The following is a 15,271-nucleotide window of genomic DNA, read 5'->3' as shown; positions in this document are numbered from 1 at the left end:
TAGGACGTCACACCACCAGCCGCGTTAGGAGAGCCTGTGGAGGAAGAAGTGTAAGATTGAGAGTGAAGAAGTGCACCCTTGCCTTGTGTGTGTGTGTCTGTCTGTATGTCTGTCTGTCTGTGTGTGCGTGTGTGTGTGTGTGTGTGTGTGTGTGTTGGATGATCTATAACACACACTGACAGCAAAAGAGTGCACGTGAGAAAACACAGCGGGGTGGAAGGTGGACAGAATAATAGAAACAGACAGACAGAGAGGAATAGATAACAATTGTGCATTTGGTGCAACGAAAAGACCCTCAATCTGTTGTTACCATGGTGATAGCACAGTGCAGTCTGAGAGAGAGAGAGCAGAGAGAGAGAGAGAGAGAGAGAGAGAGAGAGAGAGAGAGAGAGAGAGATGTGCTGGCTGTGTGTAACTGTGTGTGTTTGTGAGTGAAAGCACACACGTGTGTACGTGTTTTAAATCTGTAATTAGCTAGGCGTAACAGTGGCCACTGACCCATAAAAAACTCTTAATCTTTCTATCCTCACACACACTCACACACACACCAACACACACTCACACACAGGCAGAGGGCTGGGCTCAGCTTAGACTACTTTTCAGTAATCCTAAATAAATGATGTCGTGGAGACGATCTCCTCCCCAGCAGGGGTGACGAGGTAAACAGCTGACTGAGGGCGCAGGTGATCAGAGGGTGATGCTGCGCTGTGGAGTTTTACTAGGGAACATACGGGACGCAGGAGGACGAGATACAAGAGAACAACAGTAATATGACTCCCTAATATAGTCTGAACTCTTGGCCCTGGACAGAAGGGAGGATGGAGGCTGAACGGCATATTGCACGGCATTTTTTTCTCCACTGCTTAGCATTCCAGTCTGCTGCTGCAGTGTGTGCATAGTATCCAGCATGATGGTCTTCTGCTTGTATGCGTGTGTGTGTGCGTGTGTGTGTTGGGGTGTAAGAGCGCATGTGTGTGTAAAGATACATATGTGTGCCTGCGTGTGTTTGTCTGTGACTTGCTTTTCTCTCCGTCTTCTTGTTAGGTAATGATGGCAGACAGATTTAGGTCACTCCTCAACAAATGTCCAACATGCATTCAAATACGTGTGTTGTACAGGGCACACGCCAACACACACACACACACACACACACACACACACACACACACACACACACACACAAGAAAGAGAAGAGAGACCTCTGCCTTCTTTAAGCCCACTGAACCAACTAGACTGTAATAAAGGCCTCGGGACAACTGTGATACACACACACACACACACACACACACACACACACACACACACTAAACACAGTACATAAAAGACTCACCAGAATGAGAACCTTTCCGTTTTGTCATCACACACACACACACACCCACGCTATACAACTCATCTCATCCAAAACCCTTATGGCAGCATGTTCTTTTGCTCGCAACCCCCACCATCGCTCTCTCTCTCTCTCTCTCTCTCTCTCTCACATGCACACACACACACACACACCCTTAAGTGTTGATGCAGAGTAAGTAGAGCAAGGACACTGATGGGCCTTGACAAAGCCACACACCCAGTCCCCCTGTTCGCAGCACCATGCTCCCTGCCTGCAACCAAAATCCAGCCCCGGGCCACCGACCGGCCTACTTGGAGGAGCAGCCTCCTCTAAGTGAGAGTGAGCGTGAGTAGTACACACACACACCCAACCGTGCGCACATACAGAATACACAGAGAAACTGCATTTATCTGCATATATCTAGCATTGTTAATAGTGACTCAGTAGCAGCAGAAGATGTACTAGCAACTACTTTGATTATCAAATTGACCCCTTCACAAACAGTGCTCCATTTCTAGTCTCGTTAAGTAGCTTTTCTTTGTTAAAGAAAGTTCAGCCTGACATATTTGGTATCTTTGGAAATTGTGGGAGTTTTGCTACAATTTCAAATAAGGTCAAGTGGTTTTCAACAGTGTTTGGCTTCAGGGCTTTACGTCATCGATGAGGGAAAAAAAAAAGACAAATATTTGCAGGTTCCAGCTTCTCAAATGTGAGAATCTGCGTTTGGAAATTTCAATTTCACTTTCGAGGGCTGTAGTAGACAATTTCACTATTTTTTTGACATTTTCTAGAATAAAATGAACTTTAACTGGTTAATCCATAAAATGATCTGAAAATATTTTTCACTTGAAGAGATGTCAAACAGGAGTCTGCCACTCAGAAACCTGCGGGTTTCATAATATAAGCATTCTATAATAAATACAACTGATTGACTCACTGCTGTGGGGAGCAAATGTTACCTGAAAGCCATTAAAGTCAGCCTGTTGGAAATCATTCAAACTGATGTGAAATCACGGCAGGTACAAAGATCACACTGTTGGAGGCGGAGGCCATAAAATCAACAGAGACAGAGGGAGAAAGAGGGAGAAAGAGGGAGCAACCTCCCCCTCTTTTGGTCAGAGAGCTATCAGCGCCTCAGGGCGGATCACTATGAAGCACAACGTGACAAAACAGACTTGTAGTGTTTTGTTCCTAATGGAAGAGTAAGTGAGTGTCTCTGTGTGTGCGTGTGTGAGTGAGTGATGGAGAGAGAGGGCAATCAAGAGGTGAGGGAGAGACTGAGAGATTAGTCTTCATGACAGCACAGCGAGAGTAAAAGCTTTATTGGCTGAAATACTTATTTAATAACAACAGCGTCGAGAATTTTCTTGTTGCCGTCGATGATATTCGAGGCTTGTGAGGGGATTTTAAAACACGCTACGGTGCCCTCTGTGACGGCGAGCCTGTTTCAGACCGTTGACCTCCACAGCTCCCACAGGGCTGAGGCCTACTCACCGCAGCCAAAGCCACTTACAGGGTTTTAGAGCCTGTATGTTTGTCTGGTCGATGCGCGACTCTGGGGAATGGAGGTGTCGCCCTCCGTCAATCATTCGCTTGTTGCAGCCGGGAAACCAAGCGACGCTCAGAGCCAAGTTCAGAACGGTACGACCTGCGCTGCATGTCGGACGCCCCTGAGAGCATCGGGGGCTGGGGAAATGGGAGGAAATGGGAGGAAATGGCTTGCAGATATATTCATGTTTTAAAAGTCACTTGTCGAAGTCATCCACTGTTTTTTAATAATGTTATCTTTCAGTTTTAACATATAGTCATCTGCTAAAATACCAAAGTGACTACATATCTGTAACGCTAACCCCTTATAAAGATTGATAACGACATTTGAAATATGGAAGGCCAAGGGGGCCAAATGCCATCCGTGGCCTCTCATACTATTTCACGTGTGTGTAGCTATACATCCTTTTTGCGTGAGAAGTCCTTTCCTTTCACCTAAAGAATCGAGTCTTCTTCTGCAGACTGCAGGAAGGTTGATTAAACATTGATACGTTTCCTCACATATTTATCAAGATCGTAAGTCTGCCCTCGGCACTCACTCTCTGAGTTAAAAGCACACCGTGCCTTAGTGCACTATAAGCACTTTCTGGGAATATGAGAATTTCAGGAGCGTTTGGTCATCTATCACTGATTTGTTTTTACCTCCTCACTGTTCAGTATGAAGCAGAATAGTTGAGATGAGTAGCTGTCGAGTGGAAGAACACCACACAGACGGGGAAAACAGCCCACAACACCTCAACGTGATGTTCGAGGACAGGTAGTGTTTTTCAAAAGTCTTGCTCGTTGAAAGAGCTATTTGTCGCTGTAATTGTCCGTCCTCTCCATAGCGTCTTTGAAGCAATCCCTTCTTTGTGCGACTCCAATGTAGTGACTACTTTAATAATCAAATGATCAAACTCTCAGCTTCTCAACTGTGCAGATTTGTTGCTTTTCTTTGTTGCGCGTGAAACTAAAATAAATATATTTGGACAAAGAAGACGTCACCTTTGGCCGTGGGGAATTATAAATCATAACTGGGCTTTTCTATATTTTCTGACACTTAATAGACAAAATGAACAATCAATAAATTGAATTTTCACCACACAGAATGCAATTCTCCTGTTACACACGCTCATACTAATATGAAAGTATGATGTGAAACCAGTAGAGACGATATGACTAAGAACAATGCAGCAATTAAGTATGTATTTTTTTAAGTTTTGTCTCAAAATTACCATACATAGCTTTACTTTTTTGCTCAGAACGAAGCCGGTCGATTCTGTTTCCCATCTCTAAGACGGGATCTTTTCATGGCCAGTATGGACAGCAACAGCTTTGGTAAGAGATTGGGCCACACTTAGTGTATTACGCTATTGAGAGCAACACTGCAAATCAAAGAGCAGAAGTGCTTTGTGGGAAATATTGGACATTCCTGGCTGCTTATTTTTTTTAAAGAAAAAGATTTTAAAGAAAAGACACTATATGACATTATATATATCAATATATGGAATTCACATGGACACATTTTTAAAAACTGTGATTCATCCTTTTAAAATGGCACACTGTGTTCGTGTGATTAATCCCCAGCACTCTGCTCGTAGTTTTCACAATAAAACCGCAGGGAAATGCTGCAGTAAAGGTCATGTTGTAGATCCTGGAAAATCTAAATTTCAATATAGTGAAGTGACCGGGAACCAAATGTCTTGGGGTTGGTTAAATATTCATAACGGGTTGCTAATGTTGAACACATGACACATCTACAGTAACGCACGTACATGTTGATGCTGTCTGAGTGCGGGGTGTCAGAGAGAGTTTGAGAACGCAGCACATAAAGCGAGTGTACGGAAAAGCGAGCTGTTCCTGCTCTTACAGCATTTTAAGAGACTGCATCACCTTAGTGGAGGGATAACATGAGAAACCTTCATGTTTATGTCGGAGGCTGACATTGGGAAAAGTACAGACTTTTATTTGGAGCAACCTTGAGCATCGTCTGTCGTACTGTGCGTCCCGTCCTGCCCCTCTGCACTAAACATGATTTGTGTGTCAGCATAACCTCTCGCTATAATATGAGCTGTTTCAACATGTCACCAAGACAAAGTCCCGGACAAAGAACAGGATTGTGATCTTGAAGCGTGACTAAAAGTCATGGCAACAAAAAAAACTGCCTCTTGCTTTCTGGGAAATGGTTGACGGAGGTGTGACAGAGCAGAGCCGAGTGCATCCAGCAGCTTTTGTTATCAGGACGGCAGAACAGGCTTCAGCCGGACAATTCGCTTTTAGCCATAAAAGCCGTTTAGCCGTTCATAAGGTGAGATGACAGGAATGCGACTCAGGTCGGAGAGTATATCCCATAACGATTACAACGATTACAAGATGGAAGCTGTCCCTTGTGTAATATGTGAGGTAGTTTTAAATGCACCATTCTTTGACCAAAAGCAGACAACCTGGTTATTTGATCACGCATATGGTTTACCTCTGTATGATGAAGAGCCAATTAGGGCTCCCAACACTGTACTGAAACAATTGCAGTGTTTTGCAGACGGATTGCTGGATTATTTTATCCAATTTGTTTCTCAAATGTGTTTTCAGAAAACTCACTAATATGTATCAATATCATGTTGTTGTTTTTAAATGGCACACCGTGGTCAAACAAGTATATCACCCACACCTCCTGGACAATATATTTGAACAAATCATTTTGTACTTAATAGAATATATGATTATTTGTGCTTTTAGAGACATTTACACACAAGACTTTTGAGAGAGAAAAACACAATATGGATATGATGGTCATCACTGTTCAGTTTCAGTTTGATAAGCTCCGTGAAGCTGCAACCAATCACGGGGAAACAGAACGCTCGGCTCGACAGCAGAATTACACCAATTAGACGATTGACGGAAAATCAATTTGCAGCTTTTGAGCAATTACACATTTCGATAATCTTTGAAGCAAAAAATGCCAAAAGATTCACTGGCTGCTGCTTTGCTTTGTCATATCACTTATTTTGTTCTGTCACATGTGATGAAGGTTTTTGATTGAACAAAACAAGCAACTCAACGTTAAGCTCCAAAGAACACTTTTTTCCTATTTCTTTCGCATGTAGACAAAACCTTCATTGTCAGTTAATCACCCAATTATTTTTTTTGTATTGTTCTATAATGAAATATTAATTGCAATATTGTAACAAGTGAAATCCCAGCCGAGGCTTAATCTCGTTTCACAATATTAATATTCCACTGATAGCCTTGAACGGGCCTCACACGCTCACAGGCTCAGTGTGTGTCTGACTGATGCAAAGAGACACGATAGGAACCTGCAGTGAGGGGGTCCGAAAAGAAAAGAGACAAATATGCTGCGTTTTACAAGTCAAATCCATCCAAATTGTGTGTGTGCATGTGTGCGTGTCTGAGTGGTTGAGGCAAATATACATTTTCTTTTTTTTCTCCTCAGTGGTTGATGTAATGATCCTTACGTGGAAACAAACCTCTGTTTTCTATCTAACCTGCACGGTGCAGGCACACACACACACAACTAGGTGAGTCACCTTATTAAAATTGGTGTTCACTAACATTTCTACATATAAATCAGTGCAAAGCAATCATCCTTTTCACAAACGTCCGTCACACACTCAAGGTTACAAATGTATCGGAAATTCCTCCTGACAGAGGAGCACGAGTCCTGTCGGCCACTGAGCCGTTTCTCTCTCATCCCTCCGTCCCTCCCTCAACCCTCCACCTCCTTCATTTGTCTCCTCTTCCTCCTCCCCCCCCTCCCGGCCTGGCCTCCTCCACTGACCCAGTCCTCTCATCCCCTCGCTGAAATATTGATAATGGACTCTCGCTCGGCCTGCGCTCTCCTCTACTCCCTCTCTTTTCTCCTCATGTTCCCATCTGAGGTGAATCAGCAAACCAAACCAGCAAACATGACCAAATCCGAGTGTGTGTGTGTGTGTGTGTATGTTTACACCGCTTTCCTCTGCAGCACACCAGACACTGCAACGAAGGAGTGTGATGTGTGCAAGTGTAATGAACATAACTCAGCCCACTTGTGACAGACCCCTCTGTTGGGCCAGCACGGGACACCCTGAGTCATTAGGCCACTTTCTCCCTGCACTCCTCTGAGGCCCAGAGGAGGCTAATCACGTGTCCATGAATATTTCACAGCACACATGCCTCACACTCCTATACTACTGACCCAGCTTTAACGGCAGGGAGCAGTTTAGGCCCTGCATCAGATCCCTGTCCCTCAGTGATCAAATGGACCTTGACAGCAGCAGCAGTGAAGGAGCAGGGCACCTCTGCTGTCTTCTCGGGCATTGATCATGTATGTGCGCGTGTGCATGTGAGAGAGCGAGAGAGAGAGAGAGAGAGAGAGAGAGAAGAGGGGCGGGGTGCATCCTTACAGCCTACATCCATATCTTACCGTCAATCCTCCGGTTTCCCTCCTCCTCCTCCTCCTCGCTCACTGCGTCTTCCGCATTTCGTCTCTCCGCGCCCTCGTGCACCCACTGTACTCTCCTCCCTTTCTCCCGCTCCGCTCTGCCCGATGCATGAAAAAACAAAAAAATCTAATATTCAGTGGGGGAAACGTTTGGGGGCGATACCTGCTGGGCTATACGGCAGTCATTAGCGCGATGTGTCCAACAACAACTGGGCGTCCTCCTCCTGTGATCAGTGTTCTGTGTAGGGCTCTGCTCTGCTCTGCTGGACCTCACACCCTCCCTCCGTCCTGTTGAGGCTCGATGTCTTCCCCGCTGTGCTGTGTGACTGTGCGTCACGTTGGTATCATAATTCCCACGGGTTTCATGGCCAGAGACGGTGCGGGCTGTGGGCCTTATATAGCTCCGACGGACGACGGGAGGAAAACACACGATCACACGCGAAAACAATAATTAGGCGCAAATGAACGCACAGACCCGAGCGGCTCCGTCGATTTATTTCGCTCATCAAGCCCGGGCGTCGTTTGTCATTGCTGATCGTATGCGTCCGATATTACATCCTTGCATTTAATGGAAAATAACGTCGACGCGATGACAGCCGCTTTGCATATCCTCGAAGAATCGTGATGAGGCGCAGCAGCACATCAGGACGGATGTTGGGGGATATATCAGGTTCTCAACCAAAAAAAAAGAAAAATGCAGGAACCGTGTTAGAAAATTTCGCCGTGATAAAAAATCATTTCAAAACGACAACAGCTGGATAAACCAGGAGAGATCAGGTTTTCCGCTCCTGGCATCGCCTTGCATCCGTCCTTCTCTCGTCTTCTTCTTCTCTCTCTCTCTCTCTCTCTCTCTCTCTCTCTCTCTCTCTCTCTCTCTCTCTCTCTCTCCATCCGCTGGTCCGCTTGTTGCGCGTTCTGCTCTCGAGAGCGCGCAACGTGAGTGTGTGACTTTGTGTGCGCGCGTGTGTGTGTGTGTGTGCAGAGACAGAGAGGCGGGGAGACTATATTCCCAAGGTTTGTCTGAGTGAGCAACAATAAGCTGCTGTGTGGGCAAAAGGAGAGGAATAATAGGGAATAAACATGCGGCTCATGTTTATTTAGGCCTCTGTGTCTTTGTTACATGGGCTGAGCAGCTCAGATTTAGGTTTAGCATTTATACGTTGCTCCTATACGACAAGAACATGCAGCGCTATTGTGTGCAGTCCGTGCTCATCCAACACGCACGCGGGCATTCGGTCCATTAAACTAAAGGGAGAGCTTCGCTTTGAGCAGCTCTGACAGAAAATGTTTGTCAACCTGTCTATAACACTGGGTTGCCTTTAAATGATTCATCATGTCACCGCCATTTATCGAGCGCGTCAAACCTACCAATCAACCCGTCACACCTTGAAGGCACCTGATGACAATCTGGTTTCATCGTCTGTCTCTGCAGAGGCATGTTTACCCAAGCATGTTCTGCTCCCTCTGCCATTACTGTCATTGCTCCTACAATGCAAAGAAAAAAAGAAAAAAGCACTCTATCGCTTTTTGTATTTGCACTTTAGGAGTAATGACATCATAGAGTGAAGGCTGGGGTCACTCACAGGATAGAGGATGAAAGACAACCTGATTATGTTTGTGCATATTATTTGGTTTTATTTTTAAAATCTGACCCACCTGCCCTCATACTCACCTGCCCCTGATTAGGTCAGCTGCCCTCCCAATTTATATTCTCCCTGCAGCTTTATTCACCCCTGTGTGTTTGTCGCTTTCTTTATATACGTTCCTACATTGTTACGTAGAAGATAACCTCCCGTCTTCTTTTAGCTCATCTAGCCCCCGACTTAAAGCCTCGTTCGTGCAGTAGGCCTAACCACGTGCGAGGAAGTGTGCAAAGACTAAAGACAGTCCTTGGTATGAAAAGAGGATGAGTCATGTCAAAGGAAATCACTGATAATGTAGAAAAGCCAGTATCTCCATAATTTCACTTGACTGCCTTTGAATAGCCCTGATTGCTTCTTGTGTAGCCTGTAAAGTGGAGCGAGACTTCGTAAACACTCAAAGCACCAACAGTCCCCAACAAAATTATTTTAATGGGGTTGAATAATTCATTGATTTAAGATTATGCGTGACGTGTTTTGATTGGATGGTACAAATGATCATGTAAAAGTTCATTGCATTACAGAGCTGTGTTGCTGGAAATGGGGAAATGGTTGGAATAATCTCGTGGGTGTAATAAAACAAGCCATTATGGTGTTTCTTGGCTCAGACATGACCTTGGCTTCACTGTATACTTGGCAGCTTTCAAATACATTAAAAACAGCCAATTCTAAACTGAGGTTAGCAGTATTTAGTGCTCCATTTTGAAAGATTTACATTACTTTTTATTGGTTGTTGGCATATCACACCACTTATACGAGAGATTTGTCTGCAGCCCGTTGCTTGGCTCTGATATAGAAAAGCAAATCTCGTCACAGAAACGTCAGTTTGATGTGTCTACCTCTGTAATAAGATGAGGGATGTCAGTATTGTCCGACATTGAGCTGTGAAAAGGGTTTTGTTTGGTTCAACAGAACTTGTCATCATCAATCAATCCAATCACCTTTTGAGGAAACTCACAGTCTTGTCCTCTTGTTGGTCTCCATCACCATGGTCCTCCTCCATCCACCTCTGCCTCTTCCCCTCCACCTCCACCCCACCCTCTGCTCTTCTTCTTCGTCTTTTTCTTCTTCTCATCTTCCACCTTGTACTTCAGCCTCCTCACTGGGTCACTCAAGCTGCGCATGCACTTCCCCTCGAAGTCCTCGCTGATCATGAAGCTCCTGTCGATGATCTCTGCGGCCTCCTGCCAGTTGCGGTAGCAGTCCGGGCCGAGGCACAGTATCTCCTCCACTGCGTTAGGGATGAGGACGGAGCCGTCGGGGCGCAGCACCGCCACTGTGGGCAGCTCCTCCACATTAAACATGGCCTCCAGCTGCCTGTGGACACACACACATTGGCATACAGCTAATGGATTTATACAGCAAGGTATATTTACATTAACATCATCCACCAGCAGGTTGCGCACACAACTAAGTGGCCAAACCCACACACCTCCTGTAGGGGTCCTCGTAGGCCAGGAACAGGCACTTCTTGGGCAGCTCTTTGAGGAAGCTTTCTTGCTGTTCCTGTGACTGGTCCAAACTGACAAACGAAGGAAAAAGGAAGATCACGTTGCTGGGAGATGTAGGCAGATAGACTAAAAGTCTGGAAACCTATCCAAATGTTTGTTAGAATCCTGCCTTATGAGGACATTTGGTTCTCACAAAAATAGGATTTTATTTTTAACTGGGCAATAACTGAGAAAGAGTATGAAAATCATATTTCCTTATCCTTTCCAAGAGATACAAAGGGAATAGTATGTGCACAACATTACGCATACAAGAACTTGTGCAAAGTCATGTTTAAAATTAGTTTGGGGGAAGAGCATCTGATACAGTTTGGGTTTTGAGGTTTGTAAATAAATGTGCTCCATTACAAGTCCAATGCAACACCATAATGTGTGTGTGTGTGTGTGTGTGTGTGTGTGTGTGTGTGTGTGTGTGTGTGTGTGTGTGTGTGTGTGTGTGTGTGTGTGTGTGTTGTACCTAATGTACAGGAGAACCAGCTGAGCCGCACGGTCCACATAAAACTCATCTGTCAGTCGTTTGAAGAAGCCGGTGAGCGTGGGAGCAAACTGCTGGCAGCTCTGGCATGCAGCAGATGCAAAGAAGAGCATGAGGATGCGGTTCTGCAGGCGCACGACGATCTCTCGTTGTGTGTCCAGCTCGTCCTGGTCCTTGTTGTTCTTCACCAGGACGTGCTCAACGAACAGGTCCACCATAATGGAGTGTCACAGGAAGGAGGCTTAGGGAGCCCACGGAGTGATGAACAAACAATTTATACACGATGGTTTAACAGGGAAATCATCAGAACCACAACAGCAACATAGCACGTAGTGGAAGGAAGAAGACCAAAAACAGATGAGGGTTGTTACATGCATGCATATCTGTGAGACTAATCACAGACTAACAACCCAAAACACAAATGAGAACAGTTTAAAAAAGTTTTTGTAAAGGTTCATCTTGCATACTATATGATTTGATGACTCTGCCATTTAAATTAGACGGTATGTTTGAATTACAAACCTCCCATTAATCATGTGGCCCATCTTGCTGCTTGCTGTTAAATCGGATAATCCTCACAGTTGCTTACCTCTCACAAATATGACCTCCCCTTAAGGTCACAAATCCAGAAAGAAAACAGCTTTCAAAATATAGTTTTTTCTTTTCTTTTCAAACTCAGTCGTACTTGAATCAGTTCCCAGCTTGTCAGTTTATATCACGTCCCCTCATCGACTGTGTCTCCTTCACCTTGACGTCTGTAGCCGCTCACTCCCTCTTCCTTTGTCTCTGCGCTCCACCTCCCTTCCTCTGTCTGGGAGGGAGGGATTGAAAGACAAGGTGACAGAGGGACAAGAGACATGAAGTGCTCACAGTGTGTGTGTGTGTGTGTGTGTGTGCGTGTGTGTGTGTGTTTGTGTGTGTGTGTGTGTGTGTGTGTGTAAAGGCATGCGACAGAGTCAGAAAGCATAGAAATTACAGCATGAGAGACTTTCTTGAAACTTGCGTTTGCAGAATATTTACTTTCCTTTATTGTTTTTTTATACAATACAAGTCATATTTAACAACATATATATATAATAAAATAAAGATTAGCTGAAGAGACACGCCATAATTAACATGGCAAAAATAATGCTATAAATATCATACACACAGTGCTTGACAAAATATTGATTTGACACCAGCAGGCGCCAGCACCTACATTTATTTTAAAGCTGCAGTTATATTTTTTTTCTTTGGCCATTCGGGGGAACAACAACTCCAGAAAAAGCTGAATTACACACAGATATAACATATCATCACAACAAACATTTGGTTTTTCAAACATCCACCAAACATGGAGCTTTAGAAGCTGGACCTTTATGTGCTTACATCGGCAGAAATGAGCCGTAGGCTACTGTACGTGTACGTGTATGTTTCTGATGACTGAAAACTGATCATACTTATTGCTGTCATTAATTGACAAAGTATTATAAGACTGGATCATAGTTTGGAAAAAATATATATAGATATATATTTTTATATAGTTAGCAGTAACGTTAGTAGCATATTTCTCACGATGAGATTCATTCCCCTCAAAGTTCTGTGTGATCTGTGCAGAGCGGCACAGTTACGTTGTGCTTCTACGTGCCAATATCTCCGGCAGCACAACAGGGGACCTCTTTTCAGTGTGCATTTATTTAAGTTCTGCTCCACATGCCACTGCAGGCAGAATGTTTTTCAAACAGCCTGGAAAGAGGCTGCAGTATCAGCAACAAAGGATTAAGTAGGAGGCTGGACTTAAAGACTTAAGACAACAAATCGCTTCTCTACTTCATCTCCTCCACCATGTTCCTTTATCTCCCTCCTTTCTCTTTCTATCCAACGTTGCATCTTTTACCTCCTCTTCCTCCTCCTCCTCCTCCTCCTCACTTCTATCTTTGCCCTTCTCCCATAACTTCCACCACGTCTTCTTCCTCTTGTCGTCCTCTGTCTTGTACTTGAGTCTCCTCACGGGTTCAGTAACACTTCGCATATTTAGGTTGTCGAACTCCTCATTGAGCATGAAGCTCCTCTCAATGAGCTCTGCTGATTCCTGCCAGTCTCTGAAACAGTCACACCCAAAACGACAGATGTCCTGCACAGCATTTGGAGAGAGGACGGAGCCGTCAGGACGAAGGACCACGACTGTTGGTACGTCCTTCACCTTAAACTTAGCCTGCAGTTCTCTGACAAGCAGAAAAACACACATGTATAGCAATTACCATTAAATGTCTTAATTTGACTTTAGAAACATACAAACTATGCAGACTCTCTTCTTCTCTTCACCTACTTCCTGTATGGATCATCAAAGGCCAAAAACAGAACCTTTTTGTGCAGCTCTTTGAGGAATCTATCCTGCTGCGCCTCCGACTGGTCCAAGCTGGAGAGAGGAGATGGATATGGAAATGTTATGAATGATAAAACTGGTGAATGTGACTTCATGCAATCACAGGTGTGCATCAAGGAGATAAAGAGGAAGAAAGATAGAGACCTGACGTAGACGAGTGCGAGCAGTTTGGGGTATTCAATGTACACCGGATCTTTCAGTCTCTTAAAAAAGTCATTCAGAACGGGCAGGAACTCCTGGCACTTGCCACACTCCGCAGACGCAAAGAACAGCACCAAGATGCGGTTTTCGAGGATCCCGATGATCTCTCGCTCCGTGTTGAGTTCATCCTGGTCCCAGTTGTTCTCCACCAGAACTCGGTTTAGGAACAGGTCCACCATGATGACAGAAAGGGTAAAGGCCCTCTGTTGGAGAAGGGATGGTGAAATACAGATTCATATGTTTGTGCTACCACATAAATGTGTTATCTTTATCATGCTTCGGTTCATTGCCTGTATCCATGCCGACTGCATCCGAAGGACAAAGGCTACACTGCTGGATATCTTTAAGAGATCATCTGAGACTCTCAGTGCAGCCTCAGGAATTTAACTTTAGTGATTTCCCAGAATGGCTTTCAATATGCCACAGAGTGTGAAGTCATTGCACACAGCTGAGATTTAATATATGTGTTTGGAAAGAGAAATAGCAAAAGCACCGTAGTGGAAACAGTATGGATTTTTTTTCCTCCAAATTGTGAATACACACATTGTAGCTGCATTGCATTATGGTCTATTTTCTAATTTTGGTTTCAAAACATAGGTACTAGATATTCATGACTAAATGAGACAAAAATCGAAGTTCGGAAAAACTTATTAAGAGTTTTGGCCTCCAAGAACTCTGCTTCATCTGTACCGTGTGGGTGTGGGTGGATCAGATTCCATAACTCCATAACTGTCATGATTGTGATTCAAATGTTGCTTAACAAAAACGGTTCTGGCAGATTCTCACGTAGGAGTCTGTCACTCGTTGTTCAAATCTGATTGGCCGCAACAAAGACACTTATATACTGTACTGCTTATATTTCTTCTATGTTCATCCAGAACAACTAAAAACTATTTTTTTACGAAACATCTGTTTCGTAAAATATCTGTGTTTGGTAACAAGAGAAGCACATCTGTTTCAGTGCAGCAGAGGAAGCTCTTCAGAGGTAGCTTTCATTGTTATCACAATTAGCAACTATTCATTTATATACATGAACATGAAAATACATGAATGAAGTTATCTGTGCCACTTATGATACCAAATCAGTGCAAAGTAAAGAGTCGAGTAATTGATGAGTGACTGATAACACATTTTGTTGTTAATCATTTTCTTTAAATGGAGGGAAGACACCTATTCAATCTGATTCTTTTCTTTTAATGGCCTGGATGTGGACAGTTATTATGGTGACAATATTCCTACAAAGGGACAAAGTAGTCAACAGGTTTTCAGATGTAAACTGTCTAAACTAGTCTACTTGATCAACAGACTATTACTGTTTGACATGTTGTAATTGTAATTGTGGTGAAATAAAGTGTATTGTTTGATTGGTTAAGTTATCTGTGGCATTATGAAAAAACACTGAACCAAACGGAAAGAAAGGCCGAAGAATGTAACCACCTATGTTGAAAAGGTTTAATGTAGCTACCTATTTAAAAGGTTCGTTAAAAAGGACAGTGTGTAGGAGTTGGTGGCATCTTGCTGTCTGGTTGCAATTAACAACCAACTGAACACCCCTTTGCTCATTTCTCCCTTCCCAAAAAACGTGGTAACGCCATTCCTCATGCTCAGAGGCCATCCTTATTATATGAACAATATTTTAAGAGCAATGGAAGTCAGACGTTGTTTGGCGATACCAAGGTTTTGCACTCTGCAGCTCAAAGTTACCACAGCCAACTACGGTGGCCTTAAAAACATAAAAACATGGGCGTGCAATATGATGGACTCTGTGAAGAGGACCCGCTCACCAT

General features: G+C 43.9%; 2 protein-coding genes across 2 annotated transcripts; both read right to left on the bottom strand.

Annotated features, from left to right (window-relative positions):
* Positions 1-9,918: 9,918 nt before the first annotated feature.
* LOC142948186 (nucleoredoxin-like protein 1) lies at positions 9,919-11,136 on the bottom strand. Its single transcript, XM_076090038.1, has 3 exons — positions 10,901-11,136; positions 10,368-10,457; positions 9,919-10,252 (listed from the first exon to the last, which is right to left on the bottom strand). The coding sequence occupies exons 1-3, from the start codon at positions 11,134-11,136 to the stop codon at positions 9,919-9,921; spliced, it is 660 nt and encodes a 219-aa protein (XP_075946153.1).
* Positions 11,137-12,728: 1,592 nt separating this feature from the next.
* Positions 12,729-13,663, bottom strand: LOC142948188 (nucleoredoxin-like protein 1). The gene is made up of 3 exons (XM_076090040.1): positions 13,428-13,663; positions 13,227-13,316; positions 12,729-13,122 (listed from the first exon to the last, which is right to left on the bottom strand). The coding sequence occupies exons 1-3, from the start codon at positions 13,661-13,663 to the stop codon at positions 12,729-12,731; spliced, it is 720 nt and encodes a 239-aa protein (XP_075946155.1).
* Between the last annotated feature and the right edge of the window lie 1,608 nt (positions 13,664-15,271).

This window comes from Anarhichas minor, unplaced genomic scaffold (assembly GCF_050575085.1).
Source record: "Anarhichas minor isolate MPS153535 unplaced genomic scaffold, ASM5057508v1 ptg000012l, whole genome shotgun sequence".
Taxonomy (NCBI): Eukaryota; Metazoa; Chordata; class Actinopteri; order Perciformes; family Anarhichadidae; genus Anarhichas; species Anarhichas minor.
Note: the sequence above shows the minus strand (reverse complement) of the source record. Positions and strands in the feature narration are given on the sequence as shown.